The 22,778-nt window shown below is 48.9% G+C and overlaps 1 protein-coding gene across 1 annotated transcript in view; it reads left to right on the forward strand.

The window, feature by feature from the left end:
• PRRX2 (paired related homeobox 2) overlaps positions 1 to 18,552 on the forward strand; it is a 65,442-nt gene extending 46,890 nt beyond the window's left edge. Inside the window, exons 2-4 of the mRNA XM_077836071.1 lie at positions 14,611 to 14,795; positions 15,168 to 15,346; positions 18,417 to 18,552. Of these exons, the coding sequence (XP_077692197.1) occupies positions 14,611 to 14,795; positions 15,168 to 15,346; positions 18,417 to 18,552 (500 nt within the window). The remainder of the gene's footprint in view (positions 1 to 14,610; positions 14,796 to 15,167; positions 15,347 to 18,416) is intronic.
• Positions 18,553 to 22,778: the final 4,226 nt, after the last annotated feature.

Genomic DNA, 22,778 nt, shown 5'->3' on the forward strand with positions numbered 1-22,778 from the left:
CTCTCGCCCCCAGTCCTCTTTGGTGTTCATGCCCTTCAAATATGTTACCCTGTTACCTATCATCTAGGGGTGGAACCCTACCTACTGTTGCTGCTGTCCCACTTTGGTCTATTAGACCCATCTAGTGCAGACATCTTTGTGGCCAGGATTCGCAGGATGGTGGCACAAATCGCAGGAGAGATGGTCCTTCCCTTCCAGAGTAATTCTGGCCCCTGGCACCCATATAAACATCTGATCTGCCCCACCAGCGCGATGGGCCTGAACCAAACTCCTCGGTGTGAATGTTTTTGCCAAAATGGGCAATCGTGGACCACATGCACACGTACGGATCTGCATGAGCATCTTTTGGGGGGCACAGTTCTGGGGGTTCCTTTGAAGCCCATTGATTTGGGGGGGATACACATAACATCCAAATATCTACATAGGCTTTTGGGCATCCCCACTGGAGAAGCAGCTCTGGGTAGGGCCCCTGCCTCCTGGCCCACAGAATGGGGTGCTTGTGCACTTCCCCGACACCACAGCAAGGTCTGTGGCAGTGCAGGGCGGGGGCTGGTGGTTTCTGACGGGTGCAGACTGCAGCTTCGTACTCTGCTGCTGCCTGTCAGTGACTGGAAGGCAAAGACCCTCACGGGACAGCTTTGGCCTCCTCTTTGGTCCCGGCTTTCGCTGCTCTTTTTAAACAGACGCTTTCCCCCAGCAAAACTGGCAGCCTGTAAAAATGTGTCAGTGTTTCAGTTTTTTCACAGTTAATGAGGTGAAACATCCTCGGAAACATTCGGCTGTAACGTTGCTACAGTAGCGGAGACCTGCTTCCCCCCGCGGGGCCCCCCCACCCCCAATTTTTTTTTCCATGTACTCTACTTGCGCTGGAGAAGTTTCCGTAGGATTCAGCAATTCTTCAGCCTCTCCCCCTTCCACACGCACTTCGCTTGGCTCCATTCTGAGCCTGGGCCCTTCCACAATGAGCTCGTGCGTTGCTCTTTGTTCGAAATCTCACCACAGAGTGGAAAAAGCCAGAGCGGCAAGCGGGCTGGTTATTGATATGGGAGCCAAGTCTCGGGGCTTCTTGCATATTTCCTTCTGTCGGGTGGTTTTACTTCATTTCTTAACAGTGCCACATGCCTTCAGCCCGACGCCACTGTTGATGGCCAAAGCTTCTCCCTAGTAGATGTTGACCGTCAGCGCCAACGGTACACCTATTGGGATGATTATTCCCCCACCCCCATCCCATGTGATGGCAAGGGGGAGTGACCCATTGCATCCAGCCATGGAGCTCCAAGCCAGTGTTTGTGGCTTGGCAACGCCGCACAGAGCTGCGCACACTTGATCCTGGCAGGATGCAATCAGCCAGAATATTCCATGTATGATTTATGCAACCAGCACAGTGATCACTGCTATGAAAGCTCCCCCCTTAATCCACAAACGCATTTCTGGAGACGGAGTAGCCCATGAGGGACAGGGCTGATTGGGAGTTGGCTTTTGGCAGGTGGGGTGGAAAAGAGGCGAGGATAAGCATTCATTTGATAGCTAAACATTTTTTTCCTGCCCGGCCTCGGGAGAGGTCTAAAGCCAGATCTCTGCAGAAGGAAAGTGTGTGTGTGTGTGTGTGGGGGGGTGCAATTCCTGCGCTCGCATGACAACTCTATCGGCTGAGGGTTTAGCTTTCTCTCCACTTCTTACACATGCCCAGAAGTGAGCTTACTGTATGTCTACACTGGAGCTGGGGTAGACATACCCATCCTAGCTGCAATCACTTAGTGTAGCCACGGCTGCATGGGCAGTGAGATGGGCTAGCTGCCCCGTCTGAAGCCCTTGGAACGTACTTGGGGCAACCAGCCCACCCTGCCACCCACGCAGCTGTGGCTATATTCACTCGATCGGAGCAAGCAAGGGCACGTGTGCCCAAACTGCAGATTACATCTGCTTGCAGAGAACATCCCTTTCCATGGCAGATGGCTCCTGGGGAATGTGGGACGATTCATTAAAAGAGAGTTCATCTCAATAGGCCTGGGAGAGCCATGTCTTACTTTTGTGAATGTCCCCGGGGGCTTAACTGTGAGAGACAGGTTCAGTATAGAACTGCACATGCATCCCTGGCACATCCACAAAAACTAAGCTTGGCTCACGGATGCTGGCCAAATGGCACAGCTGGGGGTTGGCATCACCCTATATTGCACCTGGCTACATTAGAGGTGGTTCCCTTCTTTGCAACAGCTGAGTTGCTGGTATTCTTTAGTTCTGAGCCTTCATGAGGACTCAAGACAGTGTCAGTAGCAGGTTCTTGCTTTTGGGGATAGCCCACCGGAGCTTTTCTTTCTCAGCCATTAGAGCATTTGGCTCATTGCCCAATGGGTCCAGATTGAACCACTCCCTTCCTTTTCTGGGTGATTAGACGAGGTTTCGTATTGCTGATGAAATGCCCTATAACTTATTAAATATGTGTCTAACCATATTTGGAGTTGCCAATTAGGGGCACAGTCCGGCACCACTGAAGTGAATAGGAACTTTGTGTTGGCATCAGTGGGCACAAAAATCAAGCCCTAATTGCCCAGGGCAGCTTGCTTGCGCAAAATGCAAACTCCGTGGTGCACCCGCTCTAGTCCTCACCCAAAGCCATGGAAGTCAGTGGAATGATTCCCATTGACTTGATTGGGCTTTGGGTCAAGCCCCATGGCCTTGTCTGAAAACTTGTTGCGTAACTTTGCAGCAGGAGAATACTCAGTGGACCTCAGGGAACACTGCTTGGGTCAGTTCATTTCACTCCAAGAAAGCTTCTTCAATTCCGGGATCAAGAAGTGACTTCAAACCCTGAGGCAAAACAAAAAGTGACAGCTGGGTTCCATAGAAAAGATCATTCTCTTCTCTCTCTTAGGGAAGGCAGCGTGACCTAGTGGATAAAGCACTGGACTGGGCTCCACAAGAGGTGTGGTTCTAGTCCCAGCCCTGTCTCTGACCAGCTGTGTGATGCTGAGCACCTGCATCTGCCATGTCCATCTAGATTATAAGCTCTGTGGGCAAGGGCTGTCTCTCACTGTATGTACAGTCCCTGGCACAATGGGGCCCTGATCTCAGCTGGAGCCTCTAGGTGCTACAACCACACAAATAATTAAAAAATCTCACTCCCTTGGCCTGCTCTTGCTCCCACTGAAGTTAACCAGAGTATTGCTTTGACCTGAATGGAGCAGGTTTGGACCTCATCCTGCAAAGTGCTGAGCAAAGTCAATGGGAGTGGAGGGTGCACAGAACCTTATGGGAAGCACTCAGTACCTTGCAGGATCCAGTCTAGTGTCAGCAAACTGATGCATCCTAATTGTTTCCCACCCCTCACCAAATCCTTCTGTGGCAGACAGTTTTGCATTCCCGGGCTGGGGGTGGCGGGGGCGCAGATATTTCCTCAGTTGAATTTTTCGGTCTAGAAGATGGAAAGCAGGTCCCAGCCCAGATAGCCAGTTTGGTTATACAAATGCAGTCAGCTTTCCAAACTAGCAGACAGCTCAAAGCACAGACACCAGCATAGTCCACAGACGCTGACCTTGGGTGTCAGCCTGCCTATACTTTTGCAATCTTGCATCTGTATTGTGTAACGCAGGCCAAATTCAATAAAAGGAATAATTGAAAACAACATCGCAGGGGCAAGCAAACACTTTCAAAAGTCAGGGCTTTCAATTACCTCTCAGGCATAATAGCTTTCATGACATAATTTTTAGAGATTAAATGTTTTTGTAGAGTATTTGGTTCCAACCATTTCCATAACTGTCAAATGGGAAATTCAGTGCAGTCTAGTGGTTAGACCAGGGGACTGAGCATCTGGATGCCTGGGTCCTATTCCCAGACGACTCATGCTGTGACCTTCAGCAAGTTTCTCTCTGCCTCACTTTCCCCCCTTCTGTGGGACCCAATTCAAGAAAGCACATGAGTTAAGTCCGTTCCTATTCAAGAGAGCACCATAGCATGTGTTTGGTTTTAAACACAGCAGGTTTCAAGTTAAACAAGTGCTTCAACACTGTCCTGAACAGGAATACTTTCCTGAGCCATAATCTAAAATGGGGATGACACTGTTTAGGAAATTTGGAGTTAGAACTCCAAATCTAGTGGTTAGAGATGGTGACTTGGAATCAGAACTCCAGATTCCGTTCCCAGCTGATTTGAAATGTGACTTGCAACAAATGACCTTACTTCTTTGTGCTCAGTTCCCCCCTTTACCTCCCTTCTGGGGAGGAATTATGATGAATTAACATCTGTAAAGGGCTTTGAGTTCCTCAGATGAAAAGTGCTGGCAAGAGAGACAATTATTATTGTTCAAGGGTTGGGGAAAAAGGACACAGAAAAACAACTCTGCAGCCCCTGGATCATTTACTCCACAGATTAATCCAAAGGGAAACATTTAAAATAGATTTCATGATTTAAGGAACAAGTTAAACAATTGCACATGAAATCTATGCGGACGTCATTGCTGTAGTTCTTTTGGTTTCCCTGAAGTATATAATGGCAGTTCACATGTGTACTGAGAAAGACCATGGGAGAAATGAAAGACATTGTTTTTCCAAAGGATTTCTTGGCTGTAAACGCCCCCCGCTGCCCTGCGGCTTCCCTGATTAAGGCCCAGTGTTAATTTGTTAAATCCACATCAAATGCCCGGAGAATCAGTTGTTTATTTTTGCTAATTCAGCCGTCTGAGATCAAATTGGGGTTTTATTTGTTAAGGATAAACGCTAATTAATAAAAGCTATTTATTTGGTTAGAGATGGCCGCAGCCTTGGGGTCATATACACCGCGATCATTATTTCAAACAAAACAAACCCAAAACGTCTCTCAACAGTTTGAAAATGGCACAAACTTAGAGGGTTGAATTTATTTGTCTTAGGAAGAATTTACAGTTAATTCCCTCCAGGCTATTTAAAACCTTAAATTATACGGAATTGGGGGCGGGGGGGGGGGGAGAAGGCTGGGATGGGAGGGAGCGAAGTGGGAGGAAGAAAGGGAGGGGAAGTGACCGTAAAGGAGATTTGATCATTTGGTTGGGTGAAAAAAATAAAACTGAAAAAGGTCTTTGGCAAACTGTTCACAACTAAATGGAATGTGTGAAATAATTGAATGGAGAAACCTGTGCTCTGCTCGGGGTTCTACATTGCAACGCAACCGGGCGAGATGTAACTTTAGCTTTTAGAGATGTGGGTCTGACATCCCCCCTCCCTCCCAACCAGGCCAGAGATGCAGGAGGAGGAGTGCTGTGTGTTCACCACCAAATCAGAATGGTGTCAGGGTGGAAGCTGCTGTACTGGGAATGGGCTGCACATAGCGAGGAAGGGGACGTGTGGTTAAAGCTGTCTGAGAGCACGTGGCCAGAAGGGACCACCCGACCATCTAAGTCTGACCTCCTGCGTGTCACAGACCACCAGCACCCCCCAGCGCCCGCACACCAAGCGGAACTGAGATTGAAATAGGAACGGAGGGAGCTCTTCCGGCACCAGCCAGTGTCTCTCGCACCGGTCCCCAAAGCCAGGGGACGAGGGGCGCCCTCCTGCTCCCCTCACTCTGCCTTCTTTTAACCCCCAGGCTCATTTCTACCCCCTAGCCCACAGCGGTAGAACCATTCGACAGGCGCTACACTAGCACTGGGGCTGACAATTTCGGCCCCCGCCCCTTCCACCCCCGCTAGGGATTCCCAAAACCTTCCCAAAGCTGTCGGGCACCAGGAGCTGAGCTTAGCAGCCTACAGGGATCAGAACCCCTGCATTCAGGGCCTTGCCTGAGTGCAAGATTAGGCCTTAAATAAACACGGATGGCCTAGTTTTCAGATATCCATCCCCTGTTGACTTAAGGTAGCTCAGCCCCTGAGAAATCAGGCCATTCCCCCTTAGATTCATCTCAAAGCAAGAACTAGGGGAGGCAGTTTCCACTTGGAAGGTGCAGAAAAGCACTGAGGGCCGTAAATTCCATTATAAAAATCTCCCCTTTCCACACAAGGTGACGATGGCCGGGTGCCCGGTTTTCAACTGAAAAGTCTGGTCAAAAAGGGGACCTGACAGTGTCCGGTCAGCTCTTCTGACCGGACACCTAAAGTCTGGTTACTGTGAGTGAGGGAGGCGCTGGGTCATTACCCGTGCCAGTCCCTACTCAGCCAGGGCCACCTCCTGCCTGCGTTGGGCGGCTGCAGTTCCCAGCCCCAGCAAAGCAGGTGAGTACTTTCTGCCTTGGGCAGGGGAGTTGGAAGGGAAAAGCAGCGAGCTAAGAGGTGTGAATGGGGACAGGACCTCGGGGGTGAAGAGGCAGGACAGGGGAGGTTCCGACACTCCTGCTGCAGTATCCGGTTTTTAAATATTATCAAGTTGGCAACCCTAGTGAGGCCTACAGGAATAGTACACTTGCCTGAATGAAAGGGAATTGCCACCTCTCCCCAAATACGGGCACAACTCTCCCATGGAGCAGGGAAAGTCCATGTAGATAAGGCACATTTAGAAATTGAGACATTCCACTCATTGAGTTCCAACATGTAAACGGATGTAATTTTAATGCAAATCTAAATAAATAATAATAATAGATTCAGATTGCCTCTATCATGGCTGCATTGAGTTCATTAATCCCTTGTGAACAGCGGTCATAAATCAAATCTGAAACCGTGGTGGAGATGTAGGGAAAATTCCCTTTCTGATGGCACATAGTGCAACTTTCTACTACTAATAGCTTAGGAGGAGTTCCAGGGTTAAAATCCCTCACTACATATATATTTAACCATGACCCAGATTTGCTATAATACCTGGTTTTCTAGTCTCAACTCAGCAAATAATTGTTAAAGAAAACTGCGAGGAGCACAGAGGAGAGGTGCAAACTCAGCAGAGCAGCCTTGAGCTGCTTAGAAAATGAACATCACAATACCACCTTAGGGCCTGATCCTGCAGTCTCAGTGACTCCAAACTGGCATGTTACCCGGGTAAGGAACACAGGATCAGGCCTGTATCTTGACAGAGCAGTTTTCCTACAAGCCACAGGTCCGAACCTGCTCTCACTGAAGCTAAACAATAAAACTTGCATAAATGCGGCGGGACAAGGATCGGACTGTCTGACATGCTTTATGGGGTTGCCTGATAGCATAGCAGTGTTAAGTAAAGAACGGCCAGGACGAGGACAAAGGGAGAAGAGGCAAAGGAGAAAAGTGAGGCTATCCAATGGGATGATCAAGATTAATTTAAGAAGAGGACCATAAGGGCTGTGATTTGCAAAGGAGCCTTAGAGGGTTAAGCCCCAAAGTAAAATGTTCAGAAGCACCTGATGTCTACACAGCATATCGTAGCGTGGGTAGGGCGCAGCCGTTCTATCTTTAATCTAGCTAGTGTGGGTAACGAGCCAGGCAGACGTGGTGGCACGGGCTTCAGCACAATCTCGCACCCAGACCACAAACCTGTCAGGGAGCATGGGGACACACATTGGTTGCTAACCATACTGAAGCCTGTTTCACCACGTCTACGCTGCTACTGTTACCAGTGCAGTGGTACGTCTCCCATGCTACAGTCACATGTTCCCTTGCAGCATAGCTGTACCCTAAGAGACTTAGGAGCCTGACTGAGGCACTTGGGAAGCTAAGTCCCATTGACTTTCCAATGAAACTTCGGCTCCTAAGTGTCTAAGTCCCTTTTTGAAAAATGGGACAGGCTCCTAAATCATTTAGGTGACTTTGAACTTTTTATCCCATTTATCCCACAAGCTTGAAAATCCCTCAAGCTCAAGTCTTTTGGAATGATTTACTATTTGGATGAGATTTTCAAAACCCTCTAAGTGACTCAGGAATACAAGTTCTACTGAAAGCCAATGTCCACTGGGCACTTTTGGAAATTCCAGCCTTTGTTGTTAACACTCCCCCGCAATGAGTGGGCTAGATTTAGTGTTAAACAGAAACAAGGTTCTAGTTTGTGCAATGTCTGAGACACACACACAAACTTGTTACAAAACGACAGCTTAATTCCATGTCTCGTATATTCCATTTAACGTGATTTCCCCTGGGGAATATGGTTTTCATCTCAGTGTTACTGAGCAGTCTCGCTTTCCCTTTTTATCCTTGCAATGTCATCTTTCATTATTCGGTAATATTATCCCTCCTTCCCCTCTTTATTTTTTCCCCTCAGAGGAAATTGTAATCAGCAGAAAATAAATACACCATACAAAAAGTGGCCACAGGAAGGGGGAATGTTCACATGTCCCCTCTGACCTCTAGGTTGGACAATCAACCCAGTCAGTATCTCCAAGTGAGCCAGACAGTAACCAAAAAAAGACAAATGCAAACTTGCAAATTCTGTCCATCATTTCAACCCCCCCCTTACCCCCTAATACGAGGCCTACAAAGTCCTTCAGGAGGAAAAGAAATCCAGTGCCGAGCTATTTCTGCCATTCCAAAATTAACAAGTCTTATTCTTGGAAGAGCGTCAGGATGGGAACACACGTTCTAATTCCTTGGTGAAAATCACAGAGAAGCCAGTTAAATCACTTTTCCTCCTGTGCGTCTAAAGCTCAGAAGCAAATAGGGTTATCTTATGGCACAGCGGCCTTTGGCATGAGAAAGTAATGGCTGGATGGTCAGAGTTAGCTGTGGATTTCATGTAGGATTTGTGACTGCAGATGGAAATAGGATCTAGTAGGTTTATCCCCCTACCCCACCCCGCGAAAGGCACAAAAATGGAACGTTTAATGACATTCATTTTTTAATGTTGATTTCAGCTCTATCTTTTTATAGAACGGGTGATCGCTCCCAACCTTGCACACCATAAACCTGTCAGACACATGCCATCAGCAATTAGAGTGGCATTTATCTGGTCCTACAGATCTGGAGTAGGGGCACGGCTCCAAAGCATGAGCTAATTGAGAAAAGATGCTGATTCATTATGGAGCAGGAGAACCCTGTCTCTGGGCTAATTAGAGGAATCAGACAGGTACATTTGGACCATGAGCGGCCTCGTGTGCAATCAACGGATGGGATTTTCTTTTTTTAAAGAGGGAAAAACCATCACTTAATGGAGAATTGATCTGGAAGCAGAAGGACCTATGTAGCATTCAGGAACAATCTTTCAAGGGAAGGTTTGATTAGGTGAGGAAAGGCTTTCACCAGCTAACAATAGCTTTTAAGAATTTGCCTGAAATGTGCTGCATGGTTTTGCGGCTCAGGAGAAGATCTCACTTGCACATGGTTTGGGGACACATTTAAACTAGCAGAGGGGCCTGAACATAAAAACTGGACCCGTGCGCCCCCAGACTTTACAGCTCTTTAAAAGCCCCGACACAAAACGGTCCACCCCATTCCAAAACACGGAAGGGGGGCAGGGTGTAATCCATATCGGAATCTTGCAGCTTGGGCCCATCTCCGATGCAAATCCCGCAGGGAAATCGTTTTACACAGTGGGTCTGTGGTAGCGGCTGACCCCATTTCCATTGAATTCCACGTGAGGCTTTGTGTTGATTTCAGTGGGAGACAGATCAGGAGTCCTGCTTTGCTAGGAGGGAAAGAGGGCAGACAGGGTGGGTGCTGCTGAGAGCACATTCTCCGCATGCCATTCGAAGAGTTAAATCTATAGGTACTGCTCCCTCAGTCTTTCAGCAGAGCACCCGGGAAGCTATCGCTCATGGGAAAGCCCTACAGGCAGATTTGAATAAGGATCAACCCAGCTGGGTTCTATAGAAATCACCATAAAACCCTATACCATTTAATAGAGAATGAGATCCTCTTTCTATAATTTGTCCATTAAACCCTATCGGGTGGTTGATAAATCCCATAGGGAGCTTATTGCTCTCTGTTAAATTCTGTAGGGCTTTTCCATCAGGGATGGTTCCTGCATGCTCGCCCAAGTCAATCCCAGGTTCTGGGAGGAAGCTGGGATGGCAGTAATCGGCCATATTTTTTTTAATCCTGAGGCTCATTAGCTTGCTGTATGAAAACAAAACCAAAAAAGGAGTTAAACAAAAAGGGGCAACTGTAAAATAGAGATTGGCAGTGAATTTGAGGCTCTCGACAGAACCAAGGGCTGGAGGGAATTCTTGGAATTTTATTTGGGATGCAAAGCTCAGTGGAGCCTAGACTGTGGTCTCCTGGGCGGGGCGAAGAGTGTCTCTCTCTCTCGGCTTTTGGACTCAACTTGTGTTTATTTCAGATTGAACCAAACGCGTGTCACCTTTCATAACATTCTCCCCCACCCCCATCCTGGAGCGTCCCAAACACAGCCGTGCTCAGCTTCTACCAGCCCCAGGGTCCCTCTGTCCTCAGAGAGGTTTACAGGGGCGAACAAAGGATGAAACTTACCTGGAATGCAAAGATGGGTGACTTAAATGATCAGAAAGTGGCAGTGGATAAGGAACTCCCCCCCTCTATTCGGACAACTACACCTCGGGCCCATGGTAGCTGAGGTCACCTTTCTTTCTACAGCCCATCAAGGGAGTTCCCATCTCACCATCCAGTCATGGGGAGGGTGGTCTCAATGGACAGCTCCCTTCCACTATCCCCTGGACACCTACTTGTTTTGGCTGAGGCAGAGGGATGAGTCTACCCTGACACAACACAAGACCTATTTAGTCACGCGTGTGGTGGAGCTGCACCAATAATAGGCCGGGGAGTACGGTGCGTGCTGGGTTTTGAGCCTGGGCTGTGGATTGTGAGAGGCCATTCCTACAAGGTGCAGAGCGTTCTCACTGCCTGTAATGTGTAGTGGTTCCTAATGATGGACAGTGTCCAGGGGTCTCAAGCCTCAATGTGCATTGGAAAGAAAGCACCAAAGCCTCATCTTACACCAGGCCATTGTCAGCACCAGCCACAAACCTAACCCCTCATTCTTGGCGATTTCAATTGCCACTTAGAATCATAGAATATCAGGGTTGGAAGGGACCTCAGGAGGTCATCTAGTCCAACCCCCTGCTCAAAGCAGGACCAATCCCCAATTATTTTTGCCCCAGATCCCTAAATGGCCCCCCTCAAGGATTGAGCTCACAACCCTGGGGTTAGTAGGCCAATGCTCAAACCACTGAGCTATCCCTCCCCACTTCCCCAGGGTAACCACCGCATGGTTGTCAGGATTCCTGGCTTGAGCCAGGGAGAGCTGCCTCTGGAATTATGACCTAAATTAGGATTGCCAACCCTCCAGGATAGTCCTGGAGTCCCCAGGGATTAAAAGATTAATCTTTAATTAAAGATTAGGTCATGCAATGAAACCTCCAGGAATACGGCCAACCAGAACTGGGAACCCTGGACCTGATAGCAGTGGCGGCTTCAGTGGAGGTCCATGGCTGCAACTGCACCCACAGAAATCGGGCCCAGATTAACCAGCGTGCAATGGGTGCACTTGCACAGGGGCCCCTGTCTCAGGTTTGGGCCTGGCCGCCCCTCCAGAGGCAGCCGGGCCAAACCTGAGTGACAGCGCTGTGGCCCTGCGCACCAAGTCACAATGCCTGGAGAGGGGCAGCTGAGCCCGGCCCTGTGCGAAAGGAGTCACAACCGCTGAGTGAGTCACTCTCCATGCCCCTGGGGCCTCCCCTCCGTGCTCGGCCAGGATTAGGGTTGCGATGCTGGGATGGAGGTGCTGCTGCGGGTGGTCGGTGCCCCCTTGGAGCAGGTGCTCATTGAATGGGGAGGCTACATCCACCCCGGCTTGATAGCCACAGGCACAGCAGGGCTGAAGTAGGCTAGGCTTGGTCTAGTCATTATTAAAATGGGAATGTCCCCAAAGTCTCTATCCGACCATATCAGTGATCCTCAGTGCTCCAGGCTACGGAGAGAGACTCTCAAATACAAAGGACAGCAAAGAAAGGGTCCACCCAGAAATTAGCAGCACAGATGCCTACTCTCAGTTTCCTTAACTGATAAAGCAGACAGCATAGACCAGTAATTAGGACAAGGGCTCAGGAGTCTTAGGACACGTCTACACAGCAGAAGAAACCCCCCAAACCAACCAACCCACAGCAGCGAGTCTCAGAGCCCGGGTCAACTGGCTTGGGCTTGTGGGGCTAAAAATAGCAGCGTAGATGTTTGGGCTCGGACTGGAGACTGGACTCTGAAACCTGGCAAGGCAGGGAGGGTCTCAGAGTCCCACACATTGAGCCAGTTGACCCAGGTTCAGACTCACTGCCACATGTCTTTTTCTGCAGTGTAGGCAGACCCTCAGGTTCTAGTCCCAACTTTGTTAAGGACTCACCGTGTGACCTTGGTCAACTCACTTCACCTTTGTGTGCTTCACTTGGCCCCTTTGTAACACAGGGGTAATGCCTACCTTTGTAATGTGCTTTGAGATGCTGGAGCACCACAAAGGGTTATAACAACAGCCATGCACATTTCTACCACCTCACTCACCTGAGATTAGGCGTTTTTTTGAGGGGGGGGTTTGATGGTCATCCAAATTATCTTTAGTTTGTCATCAGCATGGTAAAAGTAGGAATCAAATCAAATTGGATTACATTGCCACATTGTATCAGATTCATGGTGCATCTACTCCAGTATCCTGTTATTGACAATGGCCAGCATCCGATGTCTCAGAGAAAGGTGCAAGAAACCTTGCAGTAGCAATGGAGTAAGGCACACAAGTTTCCATCTAGCCCTCAGTAGTTAGAGGGTGGCATGAGGGTTTATATTCCTCCCAGGAGATTTGGTGACCGGGGTGGTACCATCTCATGACAATTTTGCAAAGCTGCATTAGAAGCCTTTTAGCGAGAGGCAACAATTTCTCACATCATAGGCTCTAACTTTGACATAAAGCAGAGAAATCCAATGCAACTCTGCTGTAAATCCATGGGATGTCATAAAACTATTAACATTTCAAACCTTTCAAAAATACTTTCCCGCCATTGGCACAAATTGAACCCAGATGCTTTGCTAATGGAAAGAATAACGGAACAATACTCTGCTAAAGAATTAAAAACAACAACATACTTTCCCCACTGGGCCTCTGCAGGCAACTGACCGTGTCCTCCATCAGCCTGCCCCATCTCATGTGATGCTGGTGACAAAGAATGAAAGAAAGTTACATGGATGAAGGCCCAAGATGCGCCATACTCAGGTCTGGATCTTGGCCAAAAAAGGCAAACAGACGGACCAGTGGCAGGCTTAAGGTTCAAAATTTCATGAGCCACAAAGATGGAAACAAATGCTGGGTGTGAGTAGAAATCTCAGAGGCTTGGTAACATTTGTTTCTAGCACTGGCTGGCCATGAGATCGTTCACCTTAAAAATCATGTCCTTCTAATTACCCTCCTGTTCCTTCCCACGTCGCAGACAGATGTAGCTGCTGCTATTTGAGGAACTGCTGGCAGGGGAGCTGGAACCATTTTTATAGGGAGAGTGCTGAAAGCCATTGGACAAAACGGTCTAATAGATCATTGCTATTATTACTTCAAGCCAGGGAGTGCGGCTGCATCCCCAGTACGACTAGCTCCTGCACCCCGACGGCTGGTGTTAAGAGACTAAGACCCACATTTGCAGAAGTGGCCATGGATTTTGGGTGCTTCCATTTTTGGGTGCCCAACTTGAGACATACTGGGGCCTGATTTGCTACTGTGCCGAGCTCCCACAGCTCGCATTGACTTCAGCAGGACTTGCTGGCACTTGTCACCTCTGAAAATCAGGCCCCAAGCATCTGATGTGGGGCTTCCAAAACTTTAAGCATCTGAAATTGGTGGCCACTTTTGGGAATGTTAAGCTTCGTACTTACATAGCACTTGGCATTCGTTAACTAGTTAAACCCTTTCCCTATTCATCCCCCACGAGGTAAGTATTACCCCTGTTTCACCCCTGAGAGAAACTGAGGCACAGAGAGGGGATGAGACATGTCCAGTGTGCCATGAGACACAGCCAGTGGCAGAGCTCGGACTGGAACCAAAGAACTGCTTCTCCTTCCCATGAACAGTCCAGTGGCCCATGCTACTTCACCTCGAGGTAGGCTTAGCAGGTTAGATTCTTATCGGTAAATGTCGGCAAACATTGATTTCACCACACACTCACAGACTGAAGAAAAAATATTTCCATCAATGATCATCAAAATTTGCAGACAAAGTAAGAAAAATACTGCTTGAGAACTGATTCCAGTTTGATTTCAGGGTATTTACTTTGTATATTTTGACAGGGGATGTTGACAATTTGAATTTTAATAGTTATAAAGCTTTAGTTTTTTGACTCGCAACGTGTGTTGTCAAACAATTACTCTCCCCGTCATCTGACCTCTCCTCCATAATTTCGTATCACTGTGAACATTTAAACTGGCAACATCAGGAGAAAATGCTTTCAAATAAACACTGATGTTATCCATCAAAATTATAAATGAGTTGAATTCTGCCATGCTTGGCTCTAGGGCTTGCAATGAAGGACAGGTTATGTTCCTCTGCTGAATTACAGACATCTGCACTTAGCAATGTCATCCCCCAGGCCCAGCAATGAAATCCTCTCTAAGAAGGTCAGTCACAGGCTTTGTTCACCCCTTGAAAAGAGACATAGGGCACTGCCCCTGCTGCACCCTGTCTACCTCACCCCCCTCACCAGTGTGTGTGTGTGTGTGTCTGTCTGTCTAACTGGCCAGGGAGAGGTGGGCTGGTTCCATGGACCTGTCACTTGTACCCAGCCCTCCTGGGATTGTCTCCTTTGTGCTCCCCCTAGGTGAGAGTCTGAGTCCGAGCCGTGGGGCTGCCAAGCGGAAGAAGAAGCAGAGGAGGAACCGCACCACATTCAACAGCAGCCAGCTCCAGGCTCTGGAGAGAGTCTTCGAGAGGACGCATTACCCCGATGCTTTTGTGCGAGAGGAGCTAGCGCGGAGGGTGAACCTCAGTGAGGCCAGAGTCCAGGTGAGCAAAGGGGTGGGGAGAAACTAGCTCTCTGCCTCCTGGCTCTAGGCAAGGATGCTGGCTTCCCTGCTCCCGTGGCCAGCTAGAACTCATGCCTCCCTAGAGTTCAGAATGACCAGGGCAGTGCACCCTCCAGACCATCACAGCTCATCCTTGCCCACTGTGCCATGGCAGGCAGAGCAGAGGGGTCAGCACCAGGCTGCCAGCCTGAGATCTGCCAGAATTAAGTAAGCCCCCTGCTCAGTGCAATCAGCCTGCTGCACTCTGCGTTGGGGGAGAGTGGGGCAGCTCCCCCTCTCCCTCCCACCTGCCTTGTCTGTGCCCTGGGTTAAGTGCGGCTCAAGTGACCAGTGCTGCCTCTCCTCCCGCTAGGTGTGGTTCCAGAACCGAAGGGCCAAGTTCCGCCGCAACGAGCGGGCGATGCTAGCCAACAGGTCTGCATCACTCCTCAAATCCTATAGCCAAGATGCTGCCATTGAACAGCCCATGGCCCCCAGGCCGACTGCCTTGAGCCCAGAGTATCTCTCCTGGACCACCACATCCCCATACAGGTAAGTCCAGGCAGCCTCACTATTATCTTTCCCATCAATTCCCAAACTGAGTGATCACTGCTGCCTTTCGGGAGGTGCTGGAGAGCCAGCCAAGGTCACCCTACCAGGCCTGCCCCTAGTGGGCCGAAAAGACTGTGAAGGGCGGGTGGCTGAGAGGCTGATTAGAAAACTGCTCCCCTGTCAAGGGAGAGAATTAAAACAAACAGGAAATGGAGAAGGCACAAAGGCCACAGTGAAGTCACAGGGAGTCTTTCCATTGGCTTAAACAGGAGTTGGGATGGGCCCTAAGGCCCCAAGTAGGAAGGAGAAGTTAGAATTGAACAAACTGCAGGCCCATTGGGCAAGATGTTGGCCTGCCCTAGGACAAACACAGCCAGCATATGGGATGGAGGCAATGATGTGTTGAGTTGAATGCAATGTTGTGGGAGCTGTGTCTGTCTCAGGTTATTAGGAGCCAAGGTGGGTGAGGGAATATCTGTTACCGGACCAACTTCTGTTGGTGAGAGAGACAAGCTTTCAAGCTTACACAGAGCTCTTCCTGAGGTCTGGGAAAGTTACTCCCAGTGCCACAGCTAAATACAAGGTTGAACAGATAGACTATGTGCTAACTCCTTATGCTAGACTAAGGGACCATTCAAGGTGAAGTGGCCCATTAACACCACTGTAGTCATAGGACAAAAAAGGGGGGGTTAGCGGTTGTCTAGTTTCACCACAGGTACCAACTTTCCAATGTGCCAGAAGGTGCTCAACCCCCAGCTCTATCCCAGGCCCCACCCCCACTCCCCTTTCCCCCAAGTCCCCAACCCCACCCCGCCTCTTCCCACCCCCACCCCATTCCACCCCTCTCCCAAGCACGCCACATCCATGCTCCTCCCCCTCCCCCAAAGAGCCTCCTGCACGCCGCAAAACAGCTGATCACCGCAGACGGGCAGCATGGGGAGGGAGGGGGAGGCGCTGATCGGCGGGGCCCACCAGTGGGCAGGAGGTGCTGCAGGAGGGAGGGGGGCTGCTGCTGCATTTTTTCCCTGTGTGCGCTCCAGCTCTGGAGCGCCCACGGAGGTGGTGCCTATGGGTTTCACTCACATAGTTGTTGTTAGGTCATTTAGTGCCCTGGATGAGGTACACGACACCACATGTTGTGATAGGCATGTGCAGGACCCATGGATCAGACTCCTCCTCAAAGGACACTGGACAACACCACTTTCAAAAGACGAGCCTGGGAGCTGAAATTCATAATTTTGCAAGAGGCTAAAAATCATGGTCTTAATAAAGACACTGGATTTATGGCTTATTACAACAATCTGTAACCCACTAACCCCCTTTTTGTCCTGTGACTACAGGGGTGACTTCCCCTTGATGGTCCCTTGGAACACGCGCTAACTACTTATGCTAAACTATCTGTCCCACCTTGTATTTAGCTGCCTTTCCCAGACCTGAAGAAGAGCTGTGTGTGGCTTGAAAGCTTGTCTCTCTCACTAACAGAAGTTGATCCAATAACAGAGATTACCTCACCCACCTTGTCTTTTAATGTTGAGTTTAAATATTTATAAGAGTGAAACTTGAGTGAGGACAATTAATATTCTAAGTGTCGGAGGCACATGGCGCTCCCCATGGGCCACGAGAACCAACAGAGTTTTTTAGCAGCCTGAGCACTAATTACACCCCTCTCCCTCTCCCTCCCCCCTCTCCCTCCCCCCCGAGGGTAAAAGCAAAGCCCAGAAAGCTTTACAAGAGAGGGTTTTTTCAGTGGTTTAGGAATCCTCTAAACTATGGACAGACAAACTCAACAGGGTCAAATTCCTTTCTGGGGTAACTCCAGCAATTGCACCAGGGATAAATTTGGCCTGTTTTATCTAATCCAAAACCCACTTGGAAATGTAAACTCATGTTCTGCTTGGGAGAGACATCAAAATAAAGAGCTGGAGAGGGAGAGGAAGAGGGAAGGAGGGAAGAAATTCTAATGAATAAATAATTACAAGCAAGGGGTGGGTACAAGATAGACTCTCCTACCACCTTGGTTTCAGGTCAAGGGGCTCTTCTCCCCCAAATACACTGCACAGGCTTTGCTTCAGCTAGGAAAAAGCTTCTTTTCACTTTTAAATAGAATTTCCTTTGGAAAAACCATTCCAGGGAAGAAAGGGATTGCAAATTCACACCAATTTGTGGAACCCTGTAACCAGAGAGAGTCATAAAAACTGCACTGGGAGTGTCCATCCTTGAAAGTTTGACTCTTCTGTAAAGACTGTGGAACTGAGAAATTGTAATGGGTGGGGGGAACATCAGCCATCCCAGTCCTGGGTTCTCTCCTAGACCCAAGGGTGATCTGAATAAAGTCAGCTTGGGATACTTGCAGTAATGAATAACTTTCCCTAAGTGCTTTGACAGCCTTGGAGGAAGAGCTTTGCAAAAAGGACCTAGAATTTCAGTTTCTAAGAGCCACAAGGGCAGAATATTGGTATGGAGACAGATGTTTGCTCCAGAATAATCCCCACCTGATTTGCTTCTGTATCTAACGTCTGTTTCATTCTTCAGCCCTTGAGTGACAGACATCATTCTCCTCTTGTCATTGAATGCTCAGATAGTGGGTTTTTCCTGTGCTACAAAGCTCGGATCCAGATCTGGACTTCAGGACATGTTCCTCTCTGGGTTTTTGACTCAATCCGTTGCCAATCCTAGAGATCAAGTGTACAGACTGGAGCGAAATTCCCATATAATGTTCAGAGTGGGTAGGGAAGGGGTCTAGATCCAGGGTTTTGCCCTGGACTCATCTCAAACGTATTCAGTTTAAAAGCTAGAGGCAGGGATTTTAATCTCATTTAAAAGTGATTTGCACAAAACTGCCTGCCTTCACTGAGCAGCATAAAACCATCCAGACCCTTACTATTGGCCTCAGCCGATTGTTTCCGAGAAGCTGGTGAAAGGAGCCAACTGCCTGACAACTTAAAACCAAATGAATCAAATAGAGAGGTGCTCTTCCACTAAAGCATTGCAGCGTCAGCGTCTAAGGCTTGCCCTGGGCTGTGCCGGAGTCTCAAACTATTTTCCTTTCCCTTGCTCCTCTCCCCTGCAGCACCGTGCCATCCTACAGCTCAAGCGGCACCGCAACGCCTGCCCAGGGGGTGAACATGGCAAACAGTATCGCCAGCTTACGCCTCAAAGCCAAAGAGTTCAGCATGCATCAGAACCAGGTGCCAACTGTGAACTGACTGCCATCCCCAGAACCGGGACAAAATACCAATGTGCCTGCCCTCGGCGGGAGAGCATCTTCCCCATCACAAGAGGCCAGACTGCCGCTCCTGTCCCAGTCTAAACCCAAACCCTAGTGACTCTCAACCAATGCCGAGTGCATCACCAGCATCCCCTTCTCCTGGTCCCTTTTGACAGAGGAGTAAGTCACAATCCCCTTTGGAAAGTGGTGTGTAATTGTAGCCACAGACGGAGTGAACATGGTAAGAAAGTTGCTTTCCCCACACACACTATAATAAAATATACATATATATATATACACACACACACACGTCAAGGATAAACAGACTTGCCAAGTTAACACGAATATGATTCCGAACAGGGAAGAATCTTGGACTACAGGATTTGACCAATTTGAATATCTCAGCTGGACAGCCAAAGAGCAACTGAGTATCCTCCTAGGCTGGGGACCCTGGTCTTCGTTGGGAGGATCACTACATTGTATTATGTCAATTATATCATCCTTTTTTCTTTGGTTGTCACTCAAACTTGACTGGTCAGCCGTTGCGTTTGTAGCCGACTCACATTATACGACAGCATTTCCAAGGCTGACAAATTTGCTCATATATTTTTATGTCACCAGACTGCAATGCTTGAGAGAGAAAGACTTTTGCAAGCGGGACTGCCCACCCCTGCTGTATATATTCATTACCCTAACCCTGCATTGTGCTTTGTACATTTAGAAGTAGCCAGCTGCCCATGCCAATGTAAGATATATGCTACCAACTTTTTTTTTTTTTTAACCATTAGTTAAAGGCGAAGATGATGGTTTGAGTACCCAGGAGAACTCACTCCAGCTAGCTGATGGGACTTTGCAGCTGTCCAAAAGTTAATATTTGCTCTGCACTTTGTGGTTAAGTCAATGAATTCACAAGCAAGTCTGAAGGGGCTTGGGTCATTGAACTGTCCTGGGGGAAAAAAGTCTGTGGGCTTTAGCTGAGTGCATCGTTGTCCAAGCTCTATGCAAATGGCCAGGCAGGCTGTCTCCTTCGGAAACACTGCCTCTCTTATGGAACTGCGTCCCCTGAATGTGGTTGATGGCCTGGGCTTGTAAATTAGATGCCTTCCGCAGCAGGTGGCTGGCTTTCCCCATCACCCCACCTCTTAGCAATCTCTTCCCTGCTGAACAGCTGAAAATCAAAAGCAGGGCTTTCAGTTACAATGCAAGATGTGAACAAGCAGAACCTCAGCTGGAGGCCTCAGGGGTCTTGTTCAGCCAGGACCTTCTCTGAGCTTTTTATGGTGGGGCTTTAATGAATGGGACTAGAGTAGGGGGCTGGACAGACAGCTCCCCTTAATGTAAGCACAAGTACAGGTATAGCATGGGCAGTACAGGTTTCCCTTGGTCCTGCTACACCACTGAGCCTCAACCCTGCTCTCCTGGGGCTCCCAGCCAAGGAGGAGAAGGGAGCTCAGTTTCCAGGCTCCATTCAACCCTGGCTCTCTGCAGAGCCTGTGAACAATAGGAGCGAATAGGGGCAGGCGTGGTGCTGATTTTATGGTGTGGACAAAGTATCCACTGCAAACTGGGCTGAAACTGTGCCTTCGAAGTAAAAGGGATCCTCTCCTGGTCCCAATCCCCCAGCCCATTCAGTCCCCCTCTCTTTAAGGCCTTTGTCACCTTCCCTCGCAGTAGTCACAGATGCTGACCAGGCTCCAGGACAAAGGCACCTGTGGAGTTTCTGAGGGAATGGCCTAGGTCGTCCATAAAGATAACCTACTTCCTCCCCCACTGACTGCTTCCCTTGGGAGCAGCCTTTTCTGGAATGGGTCTTTGGCTGCAGCCTGATATGGTAGCTGGCAGCAGGACTCATGCACGGGACCATCTGCTTCAAAAGACACAAGTCTCTAGAGCCTGAGCTAAAGGCAAGTCCCCCCGAGCTAGGCAGCAGCAGGGTTTGTATCGGCTGTAGCCATGATAGGAGCAGATCCTACTTTCCACCCAGTAGAGCGAAGCAATGCTCTAGCCACTGGGGGACCCTTCGCTGCGGCTATCAAGGTCCGGGAAGACCCAGGCCTCTGGGTGGCACCAGCAGGGCCACACCTGGCCTGGGGAGTCCAGTGTGGAAGATCCTGCCCGACGTACCTTCCCAGCTGCTTCCCGACAGATGAAAGATGTTTCCAAAATCAAGGTGGTGACACCTTGTGCGTGTTTAGCTTAACCGGACTAGGGAGTGCAAACTTCTTAAAGAAACCAGCACAGCCAATCCCAAGATCATGGTCAGGCAATAGCACCCACCCCCTTAGAACAGTGCCCGGGCCCGAGATGTTCACAGCCCTGCTTGCTATGGATGTGAATCACAGCACTAGGGGACAGCTCTGAAGCTGTTGCCCTGGCCGCTCCAGCCCCCACCCCCACGCTGGTGATTCTGTACTTAAATCCCAACACTCAATTCTTTTGCTATGGTACCTGAGCCCCTCACCGTCTCGACTCCATTTACCCTTCCGACACCCCCGGGAGCTAGGGAAGTGCTATCCTCTCCATTGAAATGATGGGAGCAGAGATACGGGAGGGGGATGGCTTCGGGGGTACCAGTGTAGTTAAAGCAGGAGCTTTTTTGTGCATAGACAAGCCGGTCACGCAGGAAGTCTGCAGCACAGCAGTGAAGTGAATCTTGGTCCCCTAAGTCTTCAGGCTGGCACCCCAACCCCTGAACCACCCTCTTTTAAAAAGCAATTCCAGATTTTCCAAACTGGCCAGCATTTTGGGCCCTGAACGCTTTGAAAGTATGGCCCCCGCTGATAGACAATCTGGTCCTGATCTCCTAGGAAAAAATCTGTCTCCATGAGACCAAATATACTTGTCAGATCAGGTACCCCACCGATTACCCCCCCCCCCCCACACACACATTGCTGTGATGTAGGGGACCTTATCTTAAGGGAAGCCTCTTGGCCAGCAAGCACCTGCCAGCATCTTGTTTAACGCAGCATCTTGAAGGTCATCTAACGAGTGCAGTTTCAAACGCTCGGCGAGAGATCATTTCAAGCACACAGAGAACGGTTGTGACACTTCATGCAAAACCGGTGGCACGTATCATCAAAGCAGGGTTAAGGCTCATTAGCATGAGCCAAGAGTGCAGAAAACCTTTCCCCAGGAAGGAGCGCGAGCCCGGGCAGAAGGGCCCGAGGCAGGAAAGAGAGACCATGGCCTTGAGCGGAGCTCTGGCTGCACCGATTTCAGTTTAACACCGGAGGGCACTAGCACAGCACCAAAGGGCCCGGGATAACCACGCAGGGCAGAAATGTTTTATTTCCCCCAGCGAGAAAAGCCACCAAACAGCGAATTCCACATTTCCAGCCCCAGTGTTTGTTTGGTGCAAAATAAAGATCTCCAAGCAGCGTGTGATGGAAGTAGCCTTTGAAAGCCAAGACATGCAGCCATGGGTTCACTGAAGATAGAACTCCCACCATGAGAAACTTTGCTTGGGGGGTGGGAAGAGGGAAAATCTTGGAGCTTTTATTCCCATGGAAAACGTGGGGCTCTTTCCTGTTGTATAAGACGAAACCGCAGAGATATAAATGTCACTCCCTTTTTGAGAGCATTCATGAAAATAAACTGGTTTAATAGTTTGCAGATGCTGTTTCTCTAAAGGTTAAAAAAAAGGAATAAATATTTCTTTGCACAATCTCGATTAGAAAACATTTGCTCTTAATTTTACAGCTATCTTGGCAGCCTCCTCCAAATTTGTCAGCTGACATTAAAGCATTACCGAGACAAGATACAAATTGCCCCAGTGGAGTGATATCAGGAACTAGGGATTGTCCTAATCTAAGCTTGCTCTCTTCCTTTTAATTTGTACATTTCAATTACTTGTAACAGGATCTGGGTGGGGGGGGGTTGTTTGGGTTTTGTTTTGTTTTTTTGCATGTCTGTGTAGGGTTTGGGGGGTTGGTTTGGTTTTTAGGGGGGTTCTTTTTGGGGTGGGGAGTAATTTTTGTAAAAACAACTCATGAAATAACTGAGAAATAAATATTTTACTGAGTAGTTTAGCGTCTAGCTGTATGAATGAGGATTCAGCCTTTCCCTCCTCTGTCACAGCCGATTCTGGGACAATGCCCGACCCACAGCAGGATTGGAGGCTGTACTGCGTTGGAAGATGGCCGGGCAGGGCACTTTGGACTTCTCAGGCCAGGAAGAGTAATGAGATGAAGAACACAAATAGGGCCATTTAGCATCACCCTCTTC

This window comes from Eretmochelys imbricata, chromosome 16 (genome assembly GCF_965152235.1).
Source record: "Eretmochelys imbricata isolate rEreImb1 chromosome 16, rEreImb1.hap1, whole genome shotgun sequence".
NCBI lineage: Eukaryota > Metazoa > Chordata > Testudines > Cheloniidae > Eretmochelys > Eretmochelys imbricata.